Raw genomic sequence first — 18,736 nt, 5'->3', positions numbered from 1 at the left:
TCAATAATTTTCTACAATTAAATGTCACCTTTTAACCATCATTTACTTATCAACTGCTGTTTTAGCCTAAACCTGTCAGGGTATAACTTCACCATTCTCTAAAGATAAATAAAGATTAAACTCCTATTTCACAAAATGTTATCCAGTTTCACAAACACTCTAGAATATCTTTAAAATTTTGGAAATGTAAGCAGCAATGCAATTAGTTCAATGAGCGGTTACTCACCCTGCCGTTTGTTGATTTGTACGCAAGAGAACTTTGACATCATTATGAATCTGTTTTACTCTTCCCAGTGCCTTGAAAAAATCCTTTAAAATTAAGAATGTGACTTTATGTCCATGCTTCAGGTAAAATTACATTATTTAAAACTGAAAGGTCACTACCAATGGCAAACAAACTATTTCGCCTATTCTAATGAAGCCTTCCTATACTGATCTTAACTTTCTCTAAATTTTTATAGAAGGTGTAACAGGTATTTATTCACATTTTAAGACATATTAATATACTAATCCAGTGCCTACTATGTGTCAAATAGTGTTGACAGTTGCCAGGAATACAAAATTTATAAAGATAAAAATACTTGCCCTCAAGAAGTGTATGTAGTTCAGTGAGAGAGAAATGCAAAACTAAAAATTATTACATTAAAAAAAACATACTATTACACATCTTATTACTTAAACCTGGCATTCTTATTGCTGAAGATGATGTTTTATATGTCTGTTGTATACTCATTTTTGCTCCCTTATCCAAGAGTAGAATGTAAAGTTAAATATATAGGAGGTGACAGAGGCCAAACTGTTGCTTGACATTTAAATGTACTGGAGGCTTAGGTTTCAGAGGGCCACAAATAGTGTTCCACCCATGAAAATAATGAATGTGTTATTTTTCTTTGATTAAAAAAACTAATAATACCAACCTTCCTTTTCTAATTTCTATCAAAGGGAGGAAAAATGATATGTCAAATATTTCAATTGCGCAAAGTTCCTCAAAACATAAGGGCAGTAAATACTAATAAGTAATATCTCTACTAATTCTCTCACCTATTTACCTCTCTACACACAAATGAGTGAGTGGTTCCATTTTAGCCAAGCCAGTGAAAGTAATACCTACTAAGAGATGCTCAGTGAGAACCCTTCCCCACCTCAGGAACCCTACTTGCCCTCTGATCCCAGAATGATGACAATAGAAAGTTTACAGTTCTTCCCAGCTAGAAGACCAAAAGATTCCTTTGTGGAAAAACTGAATGTCTTAAAGGGAAAAAAAAAAGAAATGAAACTTTTTCTTGTTATTTAACGAGAGGTTTCATAATTCTGTCAGTCAGTTTGAAAAGAATGGTGTAATTTTAAAAATTAATTAGATGTAAAAATAAGCAATTTCTAATTCAAGGAAAGATACATAATTATAAAAGAAAGACCATGCAATCACTGTAATGTCATTGTAATGAAAATGGAAAATGTATGGCTAGGTTCTATGGCTCAGACCTATAATCCAAGCACTTTGGGAGGCCAAGGTAGGCAGATCACTTGAGCTCAGGAGTTTATGACCAGCCCGGGCAACACAGTGAGACCCTGTCTCTACTAAAAATAAAAATTAAAAAATCAGGAGTGAGTGGGCGCGGTGGCTCACGCCTGTAATCTCAGCACTTTTGGAGGCCGAAGAGGGTGGATCACGAGGTCAAGAGATTGAGACCATCCTGGCCAACAAGGTGAAACCCGTCTCTACTAAAAATACAAAAATAATTAGCCAGGCATTTGGCACGCACCTGTAGTCCCAGCTACTTGGGAGGCTGAGGCGGAAGTATTGCTTGAACCTAGGAGGTGGAGGTTGCAGTGAGCCGAGACTGTGCCACTGTGCTCCAGCCTGGCGACAGAGCAAGACTCCATCTCAAAAGAAAAAAAAAAAAAAAAAATCAGGAGTGGTGGTGCATGCCTGTCATCCTAGCTACCTAGGAGGCTGAGGTGGGAGGATCACTTAGGTCCAGAAGGTTGAGGTTGCAGTGAGCTGTGTTCATGCTACTGCACATCAGCCTGGGCTATACAGCGAGACCCTGTCTCAAAAAAAAAGAAAAAGAAAATAGAAAATATGTTCTAACTGTACTATGACATATGAAGGAGATAAAGAGAACTTAAGTGTGTACTGTCTGTGTTAGGGGAGGACACAGAGTGGGTAGAAAGCTAAATCCTCACATTTCACGATAGCAAATCAATAGAAAATAGTTAACATAGATAATCAAAGCATATTCTTTTTCACTATAGATCTAGAATATAGAATTTCCAAAAGAAGCAATTAATAACATTGAAAATGGTTGACAAAAGACCTAGAAGTAAGGAAGAGTAAAAGAGGTGGCACAGATTTTCTTTTTATAAGCTTTATTGACTCTGACTTTTTAAAAAGTACATAACTTTGAAAAATAAAATTAAAAATTGAAATACACATCTTAAATTTCCAAACATAAAAATATTTTCAGATGGAACTTTTTTTAATGGGAAATAAAGCTTCAAAAAAGCAATTTCTCTCTAATACCTGTAACTATTAAACTTTAAATGATTATAACAGAAAGCCAGGATACCTCAGTAATGGGTCCTTCTCTTGTACCTCGGAGAAGAATCATTTCATCAGAAGTCAGTTGGAACTTGGATAAGAAGGCATCTGCAACTTGTGCTCTTATTTCTAATTTTTGGCTGTAATTTTCAAAACAAACAACAAAAATCAAGCATCCTACGCAGTTACATAGCTTTAAAACGAATTCTATCTCAGAAACAACTTTTAAAAACAAAGATATGAAAAATTCTCAACATTTTCAAAAATCTTGTTTCTGCCTCAAATATTAGAATTTTACCAGACATGTAGGTGATAAAATTAGCTAATATTGCTCTATTTCAGATATCTGCACATAATAAATGGAGTTGATCATTATGCAAAAGAAAAAATTAGTCCATGCATGGTCGCTGCATTACAAATTTGCAGCTACTTACAAGTACCTAAATAGTTCACCTTGCAATTTGCTAGATTGCTTTTACAAGAGAGAAATATGTACCTATTTACAACCAATTTCTTTTCAGTCACTAAAACAATTCCCCAGCCTTTAAAGTTTTCACATGAAGTACATATCAAAAATCTATTAGTTTATTTTTTGTTGGAAAGAGAAGAGCTTTATTAATTATCCATAAATTGCTAAAATCACTTATCCACTTTGGTCTTCTCCACTTTTTCTACAAAATACAGTAATAAAAAAAAAAAAAGCCTTTTAAATTGTATTTTCTGAATGCAACCTATCTAAACTAGCTGAGAGTTAGAAAAAGGCACACTCAAGGACCTATGGGACTGAGCAGAATCAATATCAATACCTACAGGCCAGTTAGCAACATGAACTACTTGAACAGAAACTCAACATTCCTGGTTTCTGTATCTCAGAATTGAAAACAAATAAATAAAATTATAAAAGTATTTCACTAGCAATTATCAGAGGATAGTAATATTCCACAATTAAACAAAACTCAAATAGGAGTGAAAAAAACCATAAACACTATTTGTATAGATGGTACAATGCATCTCCCATCTTTGTTTTATTTGCACCTTTGGGATGGGAGGTTTTAAATTCAAAGTTAAATGCTCCTACTGAATAAAGACACTTACAAGGAAAAATCCTCCAGGTGGCAGCAAAGTTCTGCTTATTTCAAATGATAAATCACCCAATTGAGTCTACACAGATTTAAATATGTTGTTAATCATCCTATTACTGATATGTGAAAGTTACCTTAATATTCATCTTATTTTTGCTTTGTTGCCTGTGCTTTTGAAGTCTTATTTAAAAAATCTTTGCCCAGTCCAATTTCATGAAAGAATTCTCCTGTATTTTTTCTGGTAGTTATATAATTTGGGGTTGTATATTTTACTCTTTAATCCATTTAGTTTATATTTATATATGGTGAGAGATAAGGGTATAGTTTCATTATTCTGTACATAGCTACCTAGTCTTTCCAACACCACTTACTGAAGACACTGTCTTTTCCCCAATGTGTGTTCTTGGTGCCTTTGTTGAAAATCAGTTGGGTGTAAATGCATGAATTTATTTATGGATTCTCTAGTCTGTTCCATTGGTCTACATGTTTTTACACCAGTACCATGCTGTTTTGTAGTATATTTTGAAGTCAGGTAGTGTATAATGCCTCCAGCTTTCTTCTTTTTGCTCAAGATTGCTTTGATTATCCAGGTTATTTTGCATTTCCATATGAATTTTAAGATTTTTTTCTATTTCTGTGCAGAATGTCACTGATATTTTAATAAGATTGCATGGACTCTATAGATTGCTTTGGGTACCATGGACATTTTAACATCATTAATTCTAATCCATGAACACAGGATTATCTGCCCATTTATTTGTGTCCTTTTCAATTTCTTTCATCAATGTTTTATAATTTTCATGGTAGAGATCTTTTACCCCCAGGCTTATTCCTAGGTATTTTATCATTTTTGTAGTTATTATAAATGAAATTGCTTTCTTCATTTCTTTTTCATATAATTTGTTGTTAGTGTATGAAAACACTACTGCTTTTTGTATGTGGCTATTGTTTCCTCCAACTTTACTAAACTCATTTAATATTTATACAGTTCTACAATTTTTTGGTGGAGACTTTAGGATTTAAATATAAGAAATAACCTGAAGAATGGGAAGTATTTGCAAACTATGCATCTGGCAAGAAGCTAATATCCAGAATACATCAATTCAACAACAGCAACAACAAATCTGACTTAAAAATGGGCAAAAAACCTAAATAAACATTTCTCAAAAGAAGACAGACAAATGGCAATAAATATATGAAAAAAATATCAACATTGCTAATCACCAGGGAAACACAAATCAAAACCACAATATCACCTCTCCCCAACTAGAATGGCTATTGCCAGAAAGAAAAAAAACAACAACAAATGTGGCAAAAATGCAGAGAAAAAAGAAATCTTACACCCTGTTGGTGGGAATGTAAATTAGTATGGCCATTATGGAAAATAGTGTTGGGGTTTCTCAAAAAACTAAAACCTATCATTTGATCCAGCAATACCATTATTGGGTATATATGCAACGAAATAATGTCAGTATGTCAAAGAAACAGCTGAACTCCCACGTTTATTGCAGTGCTATTTACAATAGCCAAGATATGAAATCAACCTAAATGCCCATGTACAGAAGAACAGATAGAGAAAATGTGTGTGTGTATGTGTGTGTGTGTACACATACAATTGAATACTATTCAGTCATAAAACAGAATGAAATCCTGTCATTTGTAGCAACATGGATGAATCTGGAGGACATCATATTAAGTGAAGTAAGCCAGGCACAGAAAGACAAACACCACTTGATCCCACTCATATCATATGTGGAACCTAAAAAAGTTGACTTCATAAAAGTAGAGAGTACAGTAATGGTTACCAGAGGTTGGAGAAGATAGTGGGGATAGGGGGACAGGAAGAGATTGATTAACGAGTACAAAGTTACAGTTAGGAAGAGTAAGTTCTGATGTTCTATTATACACTAGGGTGAATACAGCAAATAACAATGCAGTGGTATTTCAGGATAGCAAAGAATTTGAATAATGTCACCACAAAGAAATGATAAACGTTTAAAGTAGATAGATATGGTAATTATCTTGAAACATTACACTGTACCCTATAAATATATATAATCATTATATGTCAATTATAAATTAAAAATGAATTTTAAAAAGCTTAAAGAATTACCTTAACAGGTTTTGTTTCATACTTTTAAAAGTTCCAGTCATTGGCCGGGCGTGGTGGCTCACTCCTGTAACCCCAGCACTTTGGGAGGCCGAGGTGGGTAGATCATGAGGTCAGGAGTTCAAGACCAGCCTGGCCAAGATGGTGAAACCCCGTCACTACTACAAATACAAAAATTAGCCAGGCGCAGTGGCAGGAGCCTGTAATCCCAGCTACTTGGGAGGCTGAGGCAGGGAACTGCTTGTACCCAGGAGGCGAAGGTTGCAATAAGCCAAGACCGTGCGACTGTATTCCAGCCTGGGCGACAGAGGGAGACTCTGTCTCAAAAAAAAAAAAAAAAAGTTCCAGTCATTATCCTAAAGAATTTAAAGTAATTATAAAATTTCATGAAATTCCTTGAGACTATGCAAATTAACTATTTCAAAAAAAAGTTTTTGGGGACTTTTTCGGATCTATCTTTAGAATCAATTTATTAGGCACAAAGGAAAATTTGAGTTTATAGTTTCATTTTGTTTTAATCAAAACGAGTGTTACCCACCTTGATCAAAACCCTTAATCATTACAATTGATTCCAAATGATGTGGCTGACTGGATCTAAAAATCAATCGTGATATAACAACTGAAACATAGGCTCTATATATAGCTACAGAAGAGATGGTGCAAAAATATTTTTATAATGGGTACAATACTAAAACAAGGGTTTGATATATCAAGATGGCAACTTTAAAAATAATGACAGAATAAATTATAATATATTGTTAAATATCATATTACTCTAGTTTTGCCACATGTATTCTTTCCAGGTAAATTTTCACAACCATTCTGACAGGGAGATATTTTTAGATGGCCCAGTGATTTGGTTTGGGAATTCACTCATTCAAATAACATTACTGGAGACTTACAACATATAAGGCCTACACCAGAGACCAGTGTGACAAAAGGCACTTATGACACAGACCTTGTCATTACCTTACATCAACATATGGAACTTTTGGAGGGCTTTTAATGTCTAAGTATATAAAGTATATGAAATACGTAGTAACATAAAACATATCTTCTAGAGTATTTGAGATTATGTTCATGCAATCACTGTATATTATATAAATACGTTAAATAACAAATCAACGTGAAATACATACTACGGAAAAATATGTAGTAGATAAAACTGAGGTAGATCTACATGTGCTACCATAAAATGATCTATAAGGCATTTGATAGGTACAAAAAGTTGCAAGAAAGTATGTATAGGAATCCCCACTTATTTTTAAGAACTACAATAGTCTCCCCTTGTCCTCGGAGGATACAGTCCAAGACAGTGAATGCCCGAAACTACTGATAGTACCAAACCCTACACATACTGTTTTTGATCTGATAACTGAGACGGCTACTAAGTGACTACTGGGTGGTGGCGTATATAGCATCACACATTGGAAAATGGGATGATTCATGTCCCACCAAAGTGGGAGCCAACCACTTAAGATTTCATCATGCTACTCAAAATGGTATACAATTTAAAACTTATAAATTGCTTATTTCTGAAATTTTCCATTTATTACTTTCAGACTGCAGTTGATCATGAGTAATGGAAACCACACAAAGCAAAACCATATACAAGGTTGGGAACTACTGTATATAAACACACATACATCAATTTTCAATATATCCAGTCATATATCATGTAAGTATTTAAAATAAACAAACTACTTAATCTTCATGATTCCTTCAAATCATCCCCAAACATGATTTGTGAATCTTGTGGTACTTTTCTTTTTCTTGAAAACATACCTCTGTCATATTTTAATTCTACCTTTAGGTTCACCTACAACAAATAATTTCAAAATAATTTTTTAATGGACATAAGATATAAACCAAAAAAAAAAGAAAAAAATATAAATGGCAAAACAAAATGAGAAACATGTTGATTCATCACTATTCAATGATATGTAAATTAAAGTGGTGTGATATTTTTCACCTATATTGGCAAAGTTTTTAATGATGATACTTAATGCTGATAAGGGTTCAATAAAATAGACACGGAATGGAAGTCGAAATTGTTATTACCTCTTTCAAGAAAAATGTAGGCATTAAACTTCAGGACACTTCTAAAAATAATCCACTTGAAATAAAAAATCATAGAAAAATGCACATAAAATATTAAGTGAAAAAAGTAAAATATTAACAACACAAACACATATTCACTCTGGAAGGAAATATACCAAAATATTAATTGTGGTTATATCCAAGTGGTGGATTTAGAGCTAATTTTAATTTTCCTTAAATTTTATACAATAGATTTATATTATCATTATGTCAAAAAAAAGTTGAAGAAAAATTGAAAGAAGAAAACGCAGTTTTTTACACTTAAGAGATTCCTTTTACCTAAGTTATACAGTGGAAAGATAAGTGAAATAATCTGTTTGACAAAATCTTAAAGAATCTGGTTGTCAATTACAATCTTAAGAAAAAGTGTTTCTACAATATTTTTCAGTCCTAAAATAGAAAAAAAAGAAACTTTCCACTTTAAGTTTCTATAAAGTATCAAACCGAAAGTTAAACATTTTTTAAACACTGGTTAAAACTCAACAGAGATAAAAATCCTGTAATGAGGTTGTTCACTTGTCAGCATTTCCAGTATCATGCCATGATTTTAAAACCTGATAAATTTCTAAATTGTTATCTTAGCATTTTAAAACAAGTAGACAAAACAACTTCAACATAAAAATATGCTGAAAAATAAAGCATGTACAAATGACAAAAAAGATAAAACTGAGCTACATCAAAATTTAAAACGTTTGTGCTATAAATGATATCAAGAAAGTGAATATAACCCACAGAATGAGAGAAAATAGTTGCATATAATCTATCTGCTAACAAACCTATATCCAGAATATATAAAGAACTTTTACAACCAATAAATGAAAACACAAATAACCTAAATTAAAAAATGGGCAAAAAATGTAAACAGACATTTCTCCAAAGAAAATGTGCAAATACCCATAAGCAATAAAATGATGCTTGACACCATTAGTCATTAGAAAAATGCAAGTCTAAAGCACAATGACTAGTACTTCATACCCAGTAGCATGGCTATCATCAAAGTGACAGATTAAAAACAAAGACGTGCAGAAATTGGAATCCTCATATGTTGCTGTTGAAAAGTAAAACTGTGCAGCTTCTTTGGAAACAGTGTGGCAGTTCCCCAAACAGTTAAAGAGTTATCACACATGATCCAGCAATTCTACCCCTAAGTATATACATAAAAGGAATAAAACATATGCCCACGAAAAACTTGTAAACATATATTTACAGCAGCATTATTCGCACCAGCTAAATAGTAGAAATAACCCAAATGTCTATCAATTAGTGAACGGTGAACAAAATGTGGTGTACCTATAGAATGGAATACTATTCAGCCATAAAAACGCTTGAAGTAACATGGATGAATCTTAAAAGTATTTATGCTATGTGGAGGAAGCTAGCCAAAAAGGGCCACATATTGTATGATTTTATTTACATGAAAGATCCAGAATAGGCAAAGCTAGAGAGGCAAAAAGTAATTAATGGTTGACTAAGGCTGGATGACTACTAATGGTCATGAGTTTTCTTTCTGGGATAGTGAAAATGTTGTAACTTATGATCATAAAGACAGCTGCACAATTCTTTGAATATACTAAAAACCATAAATTATATACTTCAATTTTATGATATGTGAATTATATCTCAACAAAGATGCTCTTACAATAAACAAAAAAGGTTCTACCTTTTGAATTACAATTACATGTATTATTGTAACTGTACAAAATACAGCTTGAGGCACTAATACACTCTTCCAGCTTAATACTTTCCAGTCCTTAATAACATTTAGTTAAGTATAAGCACAATTGCTATTACTCTTATAAAATAAGTCTTAAATATCGACAGGCAATGTCAGTAATAATTATTTAAAATGTTAAAATAACCGTGTAGATATATTCAATTGTTAAGTTTTCTGTGTAGAAAGAAGTGGGTACAAAGAGCATTAATACACTGCCTTTGCTATCCAGTTAAAATAGTCAAAGACCATAATGTCCAGCAAGTGTTTAGAAATTAAGGGGCAGAAGATAAGTGTTAGAGGAATAATGTGTTGTGGCAGTACAAAGAAGAAACAAATTTTTTTTTTTTTCTGGTGACTGAGTAAAGGTTCCTGGGTGAACATGGAAAACAGCTAGAAATAATAAAACTGTAAAGTACGAAAGTGGAATAAATTTCCTATAAGCTGAAGTATTTTTCAAAGTAAGAAAGACTTTCTTTGAAACATATATATGTACATACATATATACATTCTCAAGGAACACGTACATGCATGTGTGACACACATACACACACGATAGCCTAAAATTCTGAAATTTTGTAAAATATTCTGAAATATATGATGGGCATAAACAACAGATGGAACCTTAAAGGACAAATGAGTTTTCAACAAATGAATTTTGGGAAATGGAATTCTAGGTAGAACGAATGAGAACGTAGAAAAAGTCTATCTAGTTGATAAATGTAGTTAAATCAGGAATAGCCACTTTAATGTAGTTAAACAGCAATAGCCACTTTAAATGAAGTGTGCCCACATGAAAAAAAAAAAAAAGAAGAAGAAGGAGAAAAAAGTTCTTTTGTATTAGTGGGGAAAATTCAATCAGACAAAATTTTCATTTAAAAAAAATCCATCCATTTCCAAACCCAATTTTTAAAATACTTACTTCCAAAGATTATTTCCAAATTTTTCCTGATACTGTTTCTCTTAGAGCATGTTCATCATAATCACAAGAAAGGTATAAGCCATACTATGCCTTACCCTCAAATTTTCATTTCCAGTCCAATATATGTGACTGAAACAAAATTATTATAGCTTGTCTGAGCTAGACCCCAGCATGTCACTGGTAATACCTTCTTTTGGATAGTTCAGATATTGCTACTATATACAAATGAGAGAGGAAGAAAGAAGGAAGGAGATGTGATGTTCCCCTGCTTTCCCCTAACCTTTTATTAGGTAATGCTCTGCAATATATTTTTCCATGCAATATAAAACCATTTATCCAAGATAAAGTTTTATATTTTTATGCCATCAATTTCAAAACCTGAGTTAATGTACTTTACAATGTAATTAAAGTTAATTAAAACTATTAAAAACTAAAATAGTAAGAAATAAAGGGAAAGGCTGAGAAAGTAAATAATACAGCTGAGGAAAGCTATTGCAATTAAGCACAAAATAGCTCTAAGCTTCCTAGTCGCCAGAGCAAAAGCAGAAATAAGATGTGTAACATAGATTTCTTTGCCCAATAAAAGGGGAGGAGTAGGGAGGGGTAACATTCTTTAATGTATGTCGTGCAGTGTGTTCAGCAACAACATAAAACATTCAGTCATCTCAAAAACCCCGTAACATAGATATTTTTCCCTTCCTTCTTTCAGACATAGAAACTTAGGCTAAGGGAAATTAAGAAATAACTGTACAAAATAAAAAATCTAATAATCTCTTACCCAAGGTTTTGATTAAAATTCAGGTTTTTGTCTTAATTCCTATATTCTTTCCATTTTCACGTATTGAACTTAAAAAAATACACACACATAAACATTCTCCAGAGATTATTTTTCTGAGTCCAGAGATAAATCTTATAAGAGATAATAAAAATATAATAGTGATTTCAGTAGTAGTTAAAAAATACAAAGGTATGTTCATGTACATATAGCCTTTCCTGATCATCAATAAAGCCCATCTTCTGACTACCAACGAAATATTAAAGGGAAATGCTAACCTACCTGTGAAGAAAATGCTACATTGAGCTTTATCAATTAGAGCATCTCAGCTGTCCTGATGACTGACTTCCTTCCAACCCAGTTGGAAAAATATTCATATCATTTATACATTGTCTGAATAAGAATATATTACTCAAGTAATCCCACAGTATTTCTATTTCTAAAGCTATCTTAGTGTTTAATGAAGTTTCTTTTTAAAAAGATAATATTTTAAAATGAAAAAATAACTCCCTGCCAGTCCCTAGGGTTATCATAATTTGTGCTATGCAATTTTCCTAAAATATATTCACACAGATGTTCACTTGGCACATCATATCTACAGCTCTTGGGATACTAGAATGTCATGAATTTTCACTTCCCAAAAGCATATCAGCCCAAAACACTTCCATAGGTTTACTAAAATAATAAATATAAACCTTGCTTAAATAATTTTGAGAATACATGAACAGAAGCACAATGTTCTAATATTGTCTCCTGTATACATTATTTAGAGCCCCATATTACAAGCTTCAATATACAATGCTTATTTTTCAGTTTTCACTTTATATTCCTTTCCTGACCTTATAGTTGCTTTCCATATTCATTTACTCAAAAATTACTTATTGAATCTGTAAAATACCAGGCACTGTAAATACAAAAAAAGAGCATAAGAAATTGTCACTGTTCTCAAGGAGCTCGTGGTTTAGGAGAAAAAAAGACAATCAAATCAACAATTGTAAACAGCTGTAATACACATTACACTAAAGATGAAAACAAAAGCATTCAATTGAGAACGGGAAATGTTTAAATAAGCTTTGCATACAGGATTGATGATCTGTTATCTTGGTTTTAGTTGCAATTTTCATTAAAATAATGCTTGTTTTGGTGTTCAGCATTAACTTAAGAGAAGAATTCACGTCAAGATCTCTAATAGGGAATGTTTTTCTAGAAAACTTTTCTTTCAAAAGAACTGTTATAATATAAAACACAATCTAACTGTATGGTGAAGGCACAGGCTTAATTCTGATAAAAAAATTTAACATTGCCTTTCCTCACAGAGCTGGCTGCTTTGCAGGGTCAACCATCCCTCACATGGGCTTAGTCTACAACTTTTCTCACCACTGTCTCTACCCACCCACAGGAGAGTTATTTGTGGTGATGGAACTGTACTATATCGTGACTATGGTGGTGCATTCAGGAATCTACACATGATAAAATAAAATGTATAAAAATAAATACACCAGTGAGGACAAGTAAAACTGCAAAATCTGAATAAGACAGGTAGATTGTATCAAGGTAATTATCCTAGTTGTGGTACCATAGTATAGCTCTGTAAAATGTTACCTTTGGCAGAAACAAGGTAAAGACTACCTTGGATCTCTGTATTATTTCTTACAACTGCATGTGAATCTATAATTATCTCAAAAAAAAGATTAACTTTCAAAAAGTTAAAATGTATTTTCAAGGAGATGAGAGAATTAAGGTGGGGGAGAGGGACATACCACAAAAAAAATAAAAATATGAATAATATTTTGTCTAAGTCCAGGCCTTTCAAATTATAGTCTCTGGACCATTGCATAAAAATACCTGGGATACTGTTAAAAGGGCAGAATCCTGAGCCTGAATCAAGATATACTGAGTCATTAATCAAAAAACACAATTATTTACTTTTCTCAGTCAGATTCTCTGAGGATGGAGGCCAAAACTTGCCATTTTATCAAGCTCCTTGGTGGTTCTTATGTTTACTGGGATAAGGTGTGGGATACAGGAATGGCAACATAAAAGATTAGAAAGGAAAACTGAAATAAAAGATAGCTCCAGTGACACCTAATATCAGACTAAATATTTCCAGTGATTTAAACAAAAAAGCTTTGAAGAACTAGTTGTTCAAATCCTAAGGGATAGAAAATTCTTGCTTATCATAAGTCAAAATTTGCCATTGGTAGATTTCTCCTTTAAAACTTAGCTCAAACTCAGCAGCAATACATAATAAAATTTAGCCCCTTTTTAAACAAGAAAGATCACCAAATATTTGAAGACAGTCATCATGTCCCTCTTAGTCCTACACTTCTAAATAAACAATTCTGGTTTTTCTTAACCTACATAATTTTTTGAGGCCTTTTATAATTCTATTCACCCTCTTGCCCAGCCCTGTTTTTTCTTAAGAGCTTGATTCTGTTGATATCTTACACTTAACATTCCATAGTTGGTGCCATTCACAATTTTCTAAGTAAGTTGTCTATATATACTCTCAAGTCTTTGATTAAATGTTAAACATAAAAGGATTGGATTGAAGGTGATCTGAAAAGTACTAGAAACTTGACTTACAGGTCAACATCAAGTAATTAACCATCAATGTGAGGGTACAACTGTTTATCCAGCTATAAAATACAGAATGACAATATCAACAAGATAAAAGAGAATTTAAGGCCAGACTTCCTAAAATTAATTTCTATCTGGGCAATTTCCAATTCTGTAAATCTGAGAAAGACATCAACCTGCTCTCATTTTGGCTTGCAGAAATCACAAAATGAGTGAAAGTGGATTTTAGTGAAAGAGACAATAGCTAGTAAAAAAAATTGGGATATAAATGCATGAAATTATGATTAAGCTTTTGTAAAGCTTTGATACTTAGTTTTTTTATGATTTTTCTCTGGCACGAAGAATAAAATCAAGAGACTCTTATTTGGTATTCTATATTTCAACTAGTCTTAAAAATTGGGCAATATTTTTATATTTTCCTGCTGTCAAACCCTTTTTTCAAACAAAATCTTACATGGAATCCTATTATATTAAATGAGTAAAAGTGAAATTGCTCTAACTAAAATTAGAGTGAGAAAATCTGACCTCCAAAACTCTATTATCCTTCTACTTCTTACAAAGAAACCCTAAGGTTTAATGACCTATAGTTTGAAAGCCACAGGTCTAAGACAAGGTACATGTTCTAGTATCCAATAATGTATTTCCCATATGTGTAAAGAAAATGTTTGCTTCTTTTATGCTATTAAAGATAGCATTTTTAAAATGATATTGGTACATATATTTTATTTTGCTGATTATGTCACATTTTCTTCATGTTTTTATAAGATAGAAAAGTAAGTTACATTGGTTACCATTTTAACTGCAATGGATCATTCCAGTTGATCTCTGAGTCCTTTGTAACCCTAAGACCCATGATATCCTCTTATACAAATAAATTTACACCTCTGCGGTCTTTATAATTTGCCTTTCATCAATCTTAGTCTGAAGAGAATTGTGTTAAGAAGGATTAAGGGCTCAATATAAAAGAATGTCCAGATCAATGGATGTGAAACTAAGGAGTTGGGGGTCATGCACTTGCCATGGGTCTAGGGCAGTGTTTTTCAAACTCTTGACTGTGACCCACAATATTAAACCATTTAAAACCATTACCAGAAATGGAAAGAAAGGCTTCAGAAAATAATATTTACCCAAATTATTTTTACTTATTTATTTTTAAGATATAGGGTCTCACTCTGTCACCCAGGCAGGAGTGCAATGGCAGCATCATAGCTCACTGCAACCTTGAACTCCTGGGCTCAAATGGTCTCCCCACCTCAACCTCCTGAATAGCTGGGACTTCAGGTGTGCACCAATATCATGCCCAGCTACCCAAACTAGTTTCTATTTTATTTTATCCTAATTTATTTTTTAAGGCTAGTTATTATCTACTTAAATAATAATAATGATAGGTAAATCATAATTTGGAACCCATTGATCTTGACCTGAACTACAAAGCACACCAGTTGGATCAGGAGTCACAGACTTTTTCTGTAAAAATCTTGATAGTACATATTTTAGGCTTTGTAAAGCACATATGTTCTCTGTTGTAACCACACAACTCTGCTACAGTATGGTGAAAGCAGCCAGAGGCAGTATGTAAACACAACCATAGCTGTGTTCCAATAAAACTGGATTTACAAAAGCAGACAGTGAGCTGGATTTGGCCTGTGGCCATAGTTTGATGATCCGTGGTCTATACTATAGTATATTCACCTACCCCAAAATGAGCAGTTAAAGTGGTAATATCTCCGTATTACTGATGACATACCTAGAATACTAAAAGGTTTAAGTGATGTACCCAACTACTGAGAAGGAGACAGGTATACTGCATTATAATATAATGCTTCTCCCCCTCTGTACTACCGCACACATGAGAAATGCATTGTTAATGAGTTTTAGCACAATTGCTATGAGTTTTAGCAATATTAAACAACACTTTACACAAACCCATATTGTACTCACCTTTATTCACTCATTCAATCAACCAATAGTATACCTATTGTATAAACTACAAGGTGAATTTATACAATTAACTCTTTATTGTACCAGAGAGGATAAATCCTAGCTTAAAAATAAAAGACAATGATTGTGAAAAAAATAGTAATAAAACTATTAAAATATGAAAACATTTACATTTTAAAAAGCAATCATTTCTCCAATCCACAGCAAACAGTAACAATACATCATCACTTCTATTCCAAAAAAGGAATAATCTCTCAACCTCAATATCAAGTTTAATGCTCCTTTATGCTTAAGTGACTATGGGACAATATAATAGCTTAGGACCTTATGAACCACGTTTTTTATTATTCTGCTTTAATTTTGATTTAGAGTTATAATTTTCTTTGACTCCAATCTCCAAATTATTGAAAAGGTAGCTGTAAGAAAACAAACTTACCTTTCAGATTGAAGCTTAGTGGTTTTTACTATTAAATCTTGAGTCTGTTCCTTTGCTGCCTAAAATTATAAACATATGGAATACAAATACATTTCAATTTTATGATATTTTAGAAAACAAATACTACCACTTACTGAAATTTAGACTTAAATGAGATCACTCTATGAAATTCAAAAGAAAAGCATAAGAAAATGAAATATGTAGATGTTTCAAGGCTCATCCACTACTTTAATAGCAGGAACACACTCAGAGTTCTTAATATACACATAATGCTAAGGCTTACAAGAAAGGAAAAGGTATCCAGATGCTAAGGAACTTAATAGTTCACGAAGTGTTTTAGTGCAACAGAAGCACTGAAAGAACAAGTTAAGAATAAAGAACATGACCGCAATTATGGATATGTTGAACTGAGATACCACGAGACCTCTACATGGGGTTGTACACTAAGTCACTGAAATGCTAGTGTGGAGCTTAATAGACATGTGTAAGATGGAGGTAAAAGTTTGAGAGTTGTAATGCACAAACTACCTGCCATGTAAGGTTTTGATGAGGATCAGAGCTAGTCCCATCTAAAGGACACAAGGCTGTACCTAACCAACTTTCATTCTAAGCAATGCTCCCTTTCTTAAGCCAGGATTGAAAGGAACAAGAGTGCAAAGTAGATTGAAAAAGCATTTTCTCCAAAGATTAGAAAACATTCATGAAGTGGCTTTAAAAAAAAAAGACAAGTGTGTAGCCAACGAGATTCTCTCTCAAAGATCTGAACGAGGGAATATTACAAAAATAAGGCAGTAAACAATGAGAAGAGAAGCAAGTAGTCATGAGGCAGGTAGAGAAATAGGGTCCATGCCTTGAAGGAATATTAAATGAGCCTGAAAGATGCATAAGTTAAGTCACTAGCAAAGTAAACAAAAACAAAAAAAAGGTCAGCCTGTTAAAGAGAAAATACCTGAAGAAACTGGGTCATTTTCATGTTTGAACACCATAATAAAGAATGAAAAGTATAAAAATATAATTAAAGTACAAATTAAAAAATAAGAGATACTACCACTAAAAATCGGAAACCAAGTAATCTAAAAAAACATAATGTTACTTAAAAAACATCAAAGTACAATATAGAAAATCTTATAAAGTATAATTCGAGAAGAGTCATTAAGTCATGGAAGCTAAAAGATGAGAAAAGGAGAAAAAAAAAGTTAAAGAAAAAGAAGGGAAAAACAAAATCAACCACTGAGGAACAAAGTAAATATGCGCCAAAAATGTGAAATGGCAAAAATAATTAGTATATATTATACAATTATTTAAATATTGTCAAATTAACAAATATCTCAAGATTGGACTAAGAGACAATAAGTCTGCCAATAATATCTGATAGGTTAGTAAGAATATCAAAATTCAGACAAGAGCAGAAAAGACAAAATTTTAGAGAAACAAGAAATAAACTAGTCCCGCAAACTGATGCTGCAAGTAGCCTGTGATTAATCTGTAGACTATGCATAGACTAATGATTCTTCCTAGAATCACTATTGATGCCAATGGTTCCAGGAGACTCTTAGAGATAAAAGCTTGCTGTTAAAATGTGAAGGTAGTAGACATAATCATGATTGGCCCTTAGGAGGAAACTGTTCTATGTACCATTCCAAAATCAGATGAATGAGGGGAATTAAGTCAAATGCTGATTCTGCAGCCAAATTATAAGTTTAGGATTGTTTTAATTAAAAGACCTAAAATAATACATATTTTCGAAGAATTTGTTTAGGCTATGCTTAAGTCAGAAGTAAACTGGGTCTCTATAAGGCACAGCTTTAGTGAAATTATTCCTAAGGCTTCTTACTAAAAAAATCATTCCTCCTAGATTTCTAGAATATTATGGAATTGAAAGGTTTATCAAAATTCTACATAGTTAGCTCTGTACCGGCTAGACCAAAATATAAAGACTCTAAAGTTAATTGAACAATATTAATAAATCATTATCCAAAGAAACACAAAGATATCTACAATTTTAATAAGCATTATATTTATATCCGAATTTCCCACTGGGCATGATGGATTAGATACATATACATTTTGTAGACCTAATAATACCTGAAAGTTTACTTCATTAGCAGAAACTATGCCAAAATCTAGCCATTATACAATACCTGCAGGCGACTTGTCATATCTTGACAACAGTTACTCATTGCTTGAACATCTTCACTTATGCTTTCAAGTTCCTGAAAAGGAGAAAAGTAACATCAAACATCTTAGATACAGAAAGAAGATTCTCTTCTCTTAGCTAAATCCTTATTTTAATTCCATAAATTTTTTTTGTCAAGGCATGACAAGAGATCTCATATTTAAAATTGGAAATTATTAAAAAGAATAACATCTAGTGTTAGAAAACAACATGAAAACAGTCCATTCCTTTTAGAGAATACGACCACAGGAAAATGGCAAATGCTTTGTAAAAATGAATACGTCTTTATTCTCAGTGTTATTCAATTGTAGTTATTCTTACTGACCATCAAATAGTCCTATCTTTGGCCAGTAGAATCCTC

At 32.6% G+C, this 18,736-nt stretch overlaps 1 protein-coding gene across 3 annotated transcripts in view; it reads right to left on the bottom strand.

Annotated features, from left to right (window-relative positions):
* The window catches only part of COG6 (component of oligomeric golgi complex 6), a 140,513-nt gene that overhangs the window by 83,136 nt on the left and 38,641 nt on the right, over positions 1 to 18,736 (bottom strand). For all 3 annotated transcript variants that reach the window (XM_012469844.2, XM_012469843.2, XM_012469845.2), the window contains 4 exons: positions 18,341 to 18,412; positions 16,200 to 16,258; positions 2,571 to 2,682; positions 227 to 309 (listed from right to left, as the gene is read on the bottom strand). In XM_012469844.2, coding sequence (XP_012325267.2) covers positions 227 to 309; positions 2,571 to 2,682; positions 16,200 to 16,258; positions 18,341 to 18,412 — 326 coding nt within the window. The remainder of the gene's footprint in view (positions 1 to 226; positions 310 to 2,570; positions 2,683 to 16,199; positions 16,259 to 18,340; positions 18,413 to 18,736) is intronic.

Source organism: Aotus nancymaae, unplaced genomic scaffold (genome assembly GCF_030222135.1).
Source record: "Aotus nancymaae isolate 86718 unplaced genomic scaffold, 86718_ANA_hifiasm-v0.15.2.pri h1tg000043l, whole genome shotgun sequence".
In the NCBI taxonomy this organism is placed as follows: Eukaryota; Metazoa; Chordata; class Mammalia; order Primates; family Aotidae; genus Aotus; species Aotus nancymaae.
Note: the sequence above shows the minus strand (reverse complement) of the source record. Positions and strands in the feature narration are given on the sequence as shown.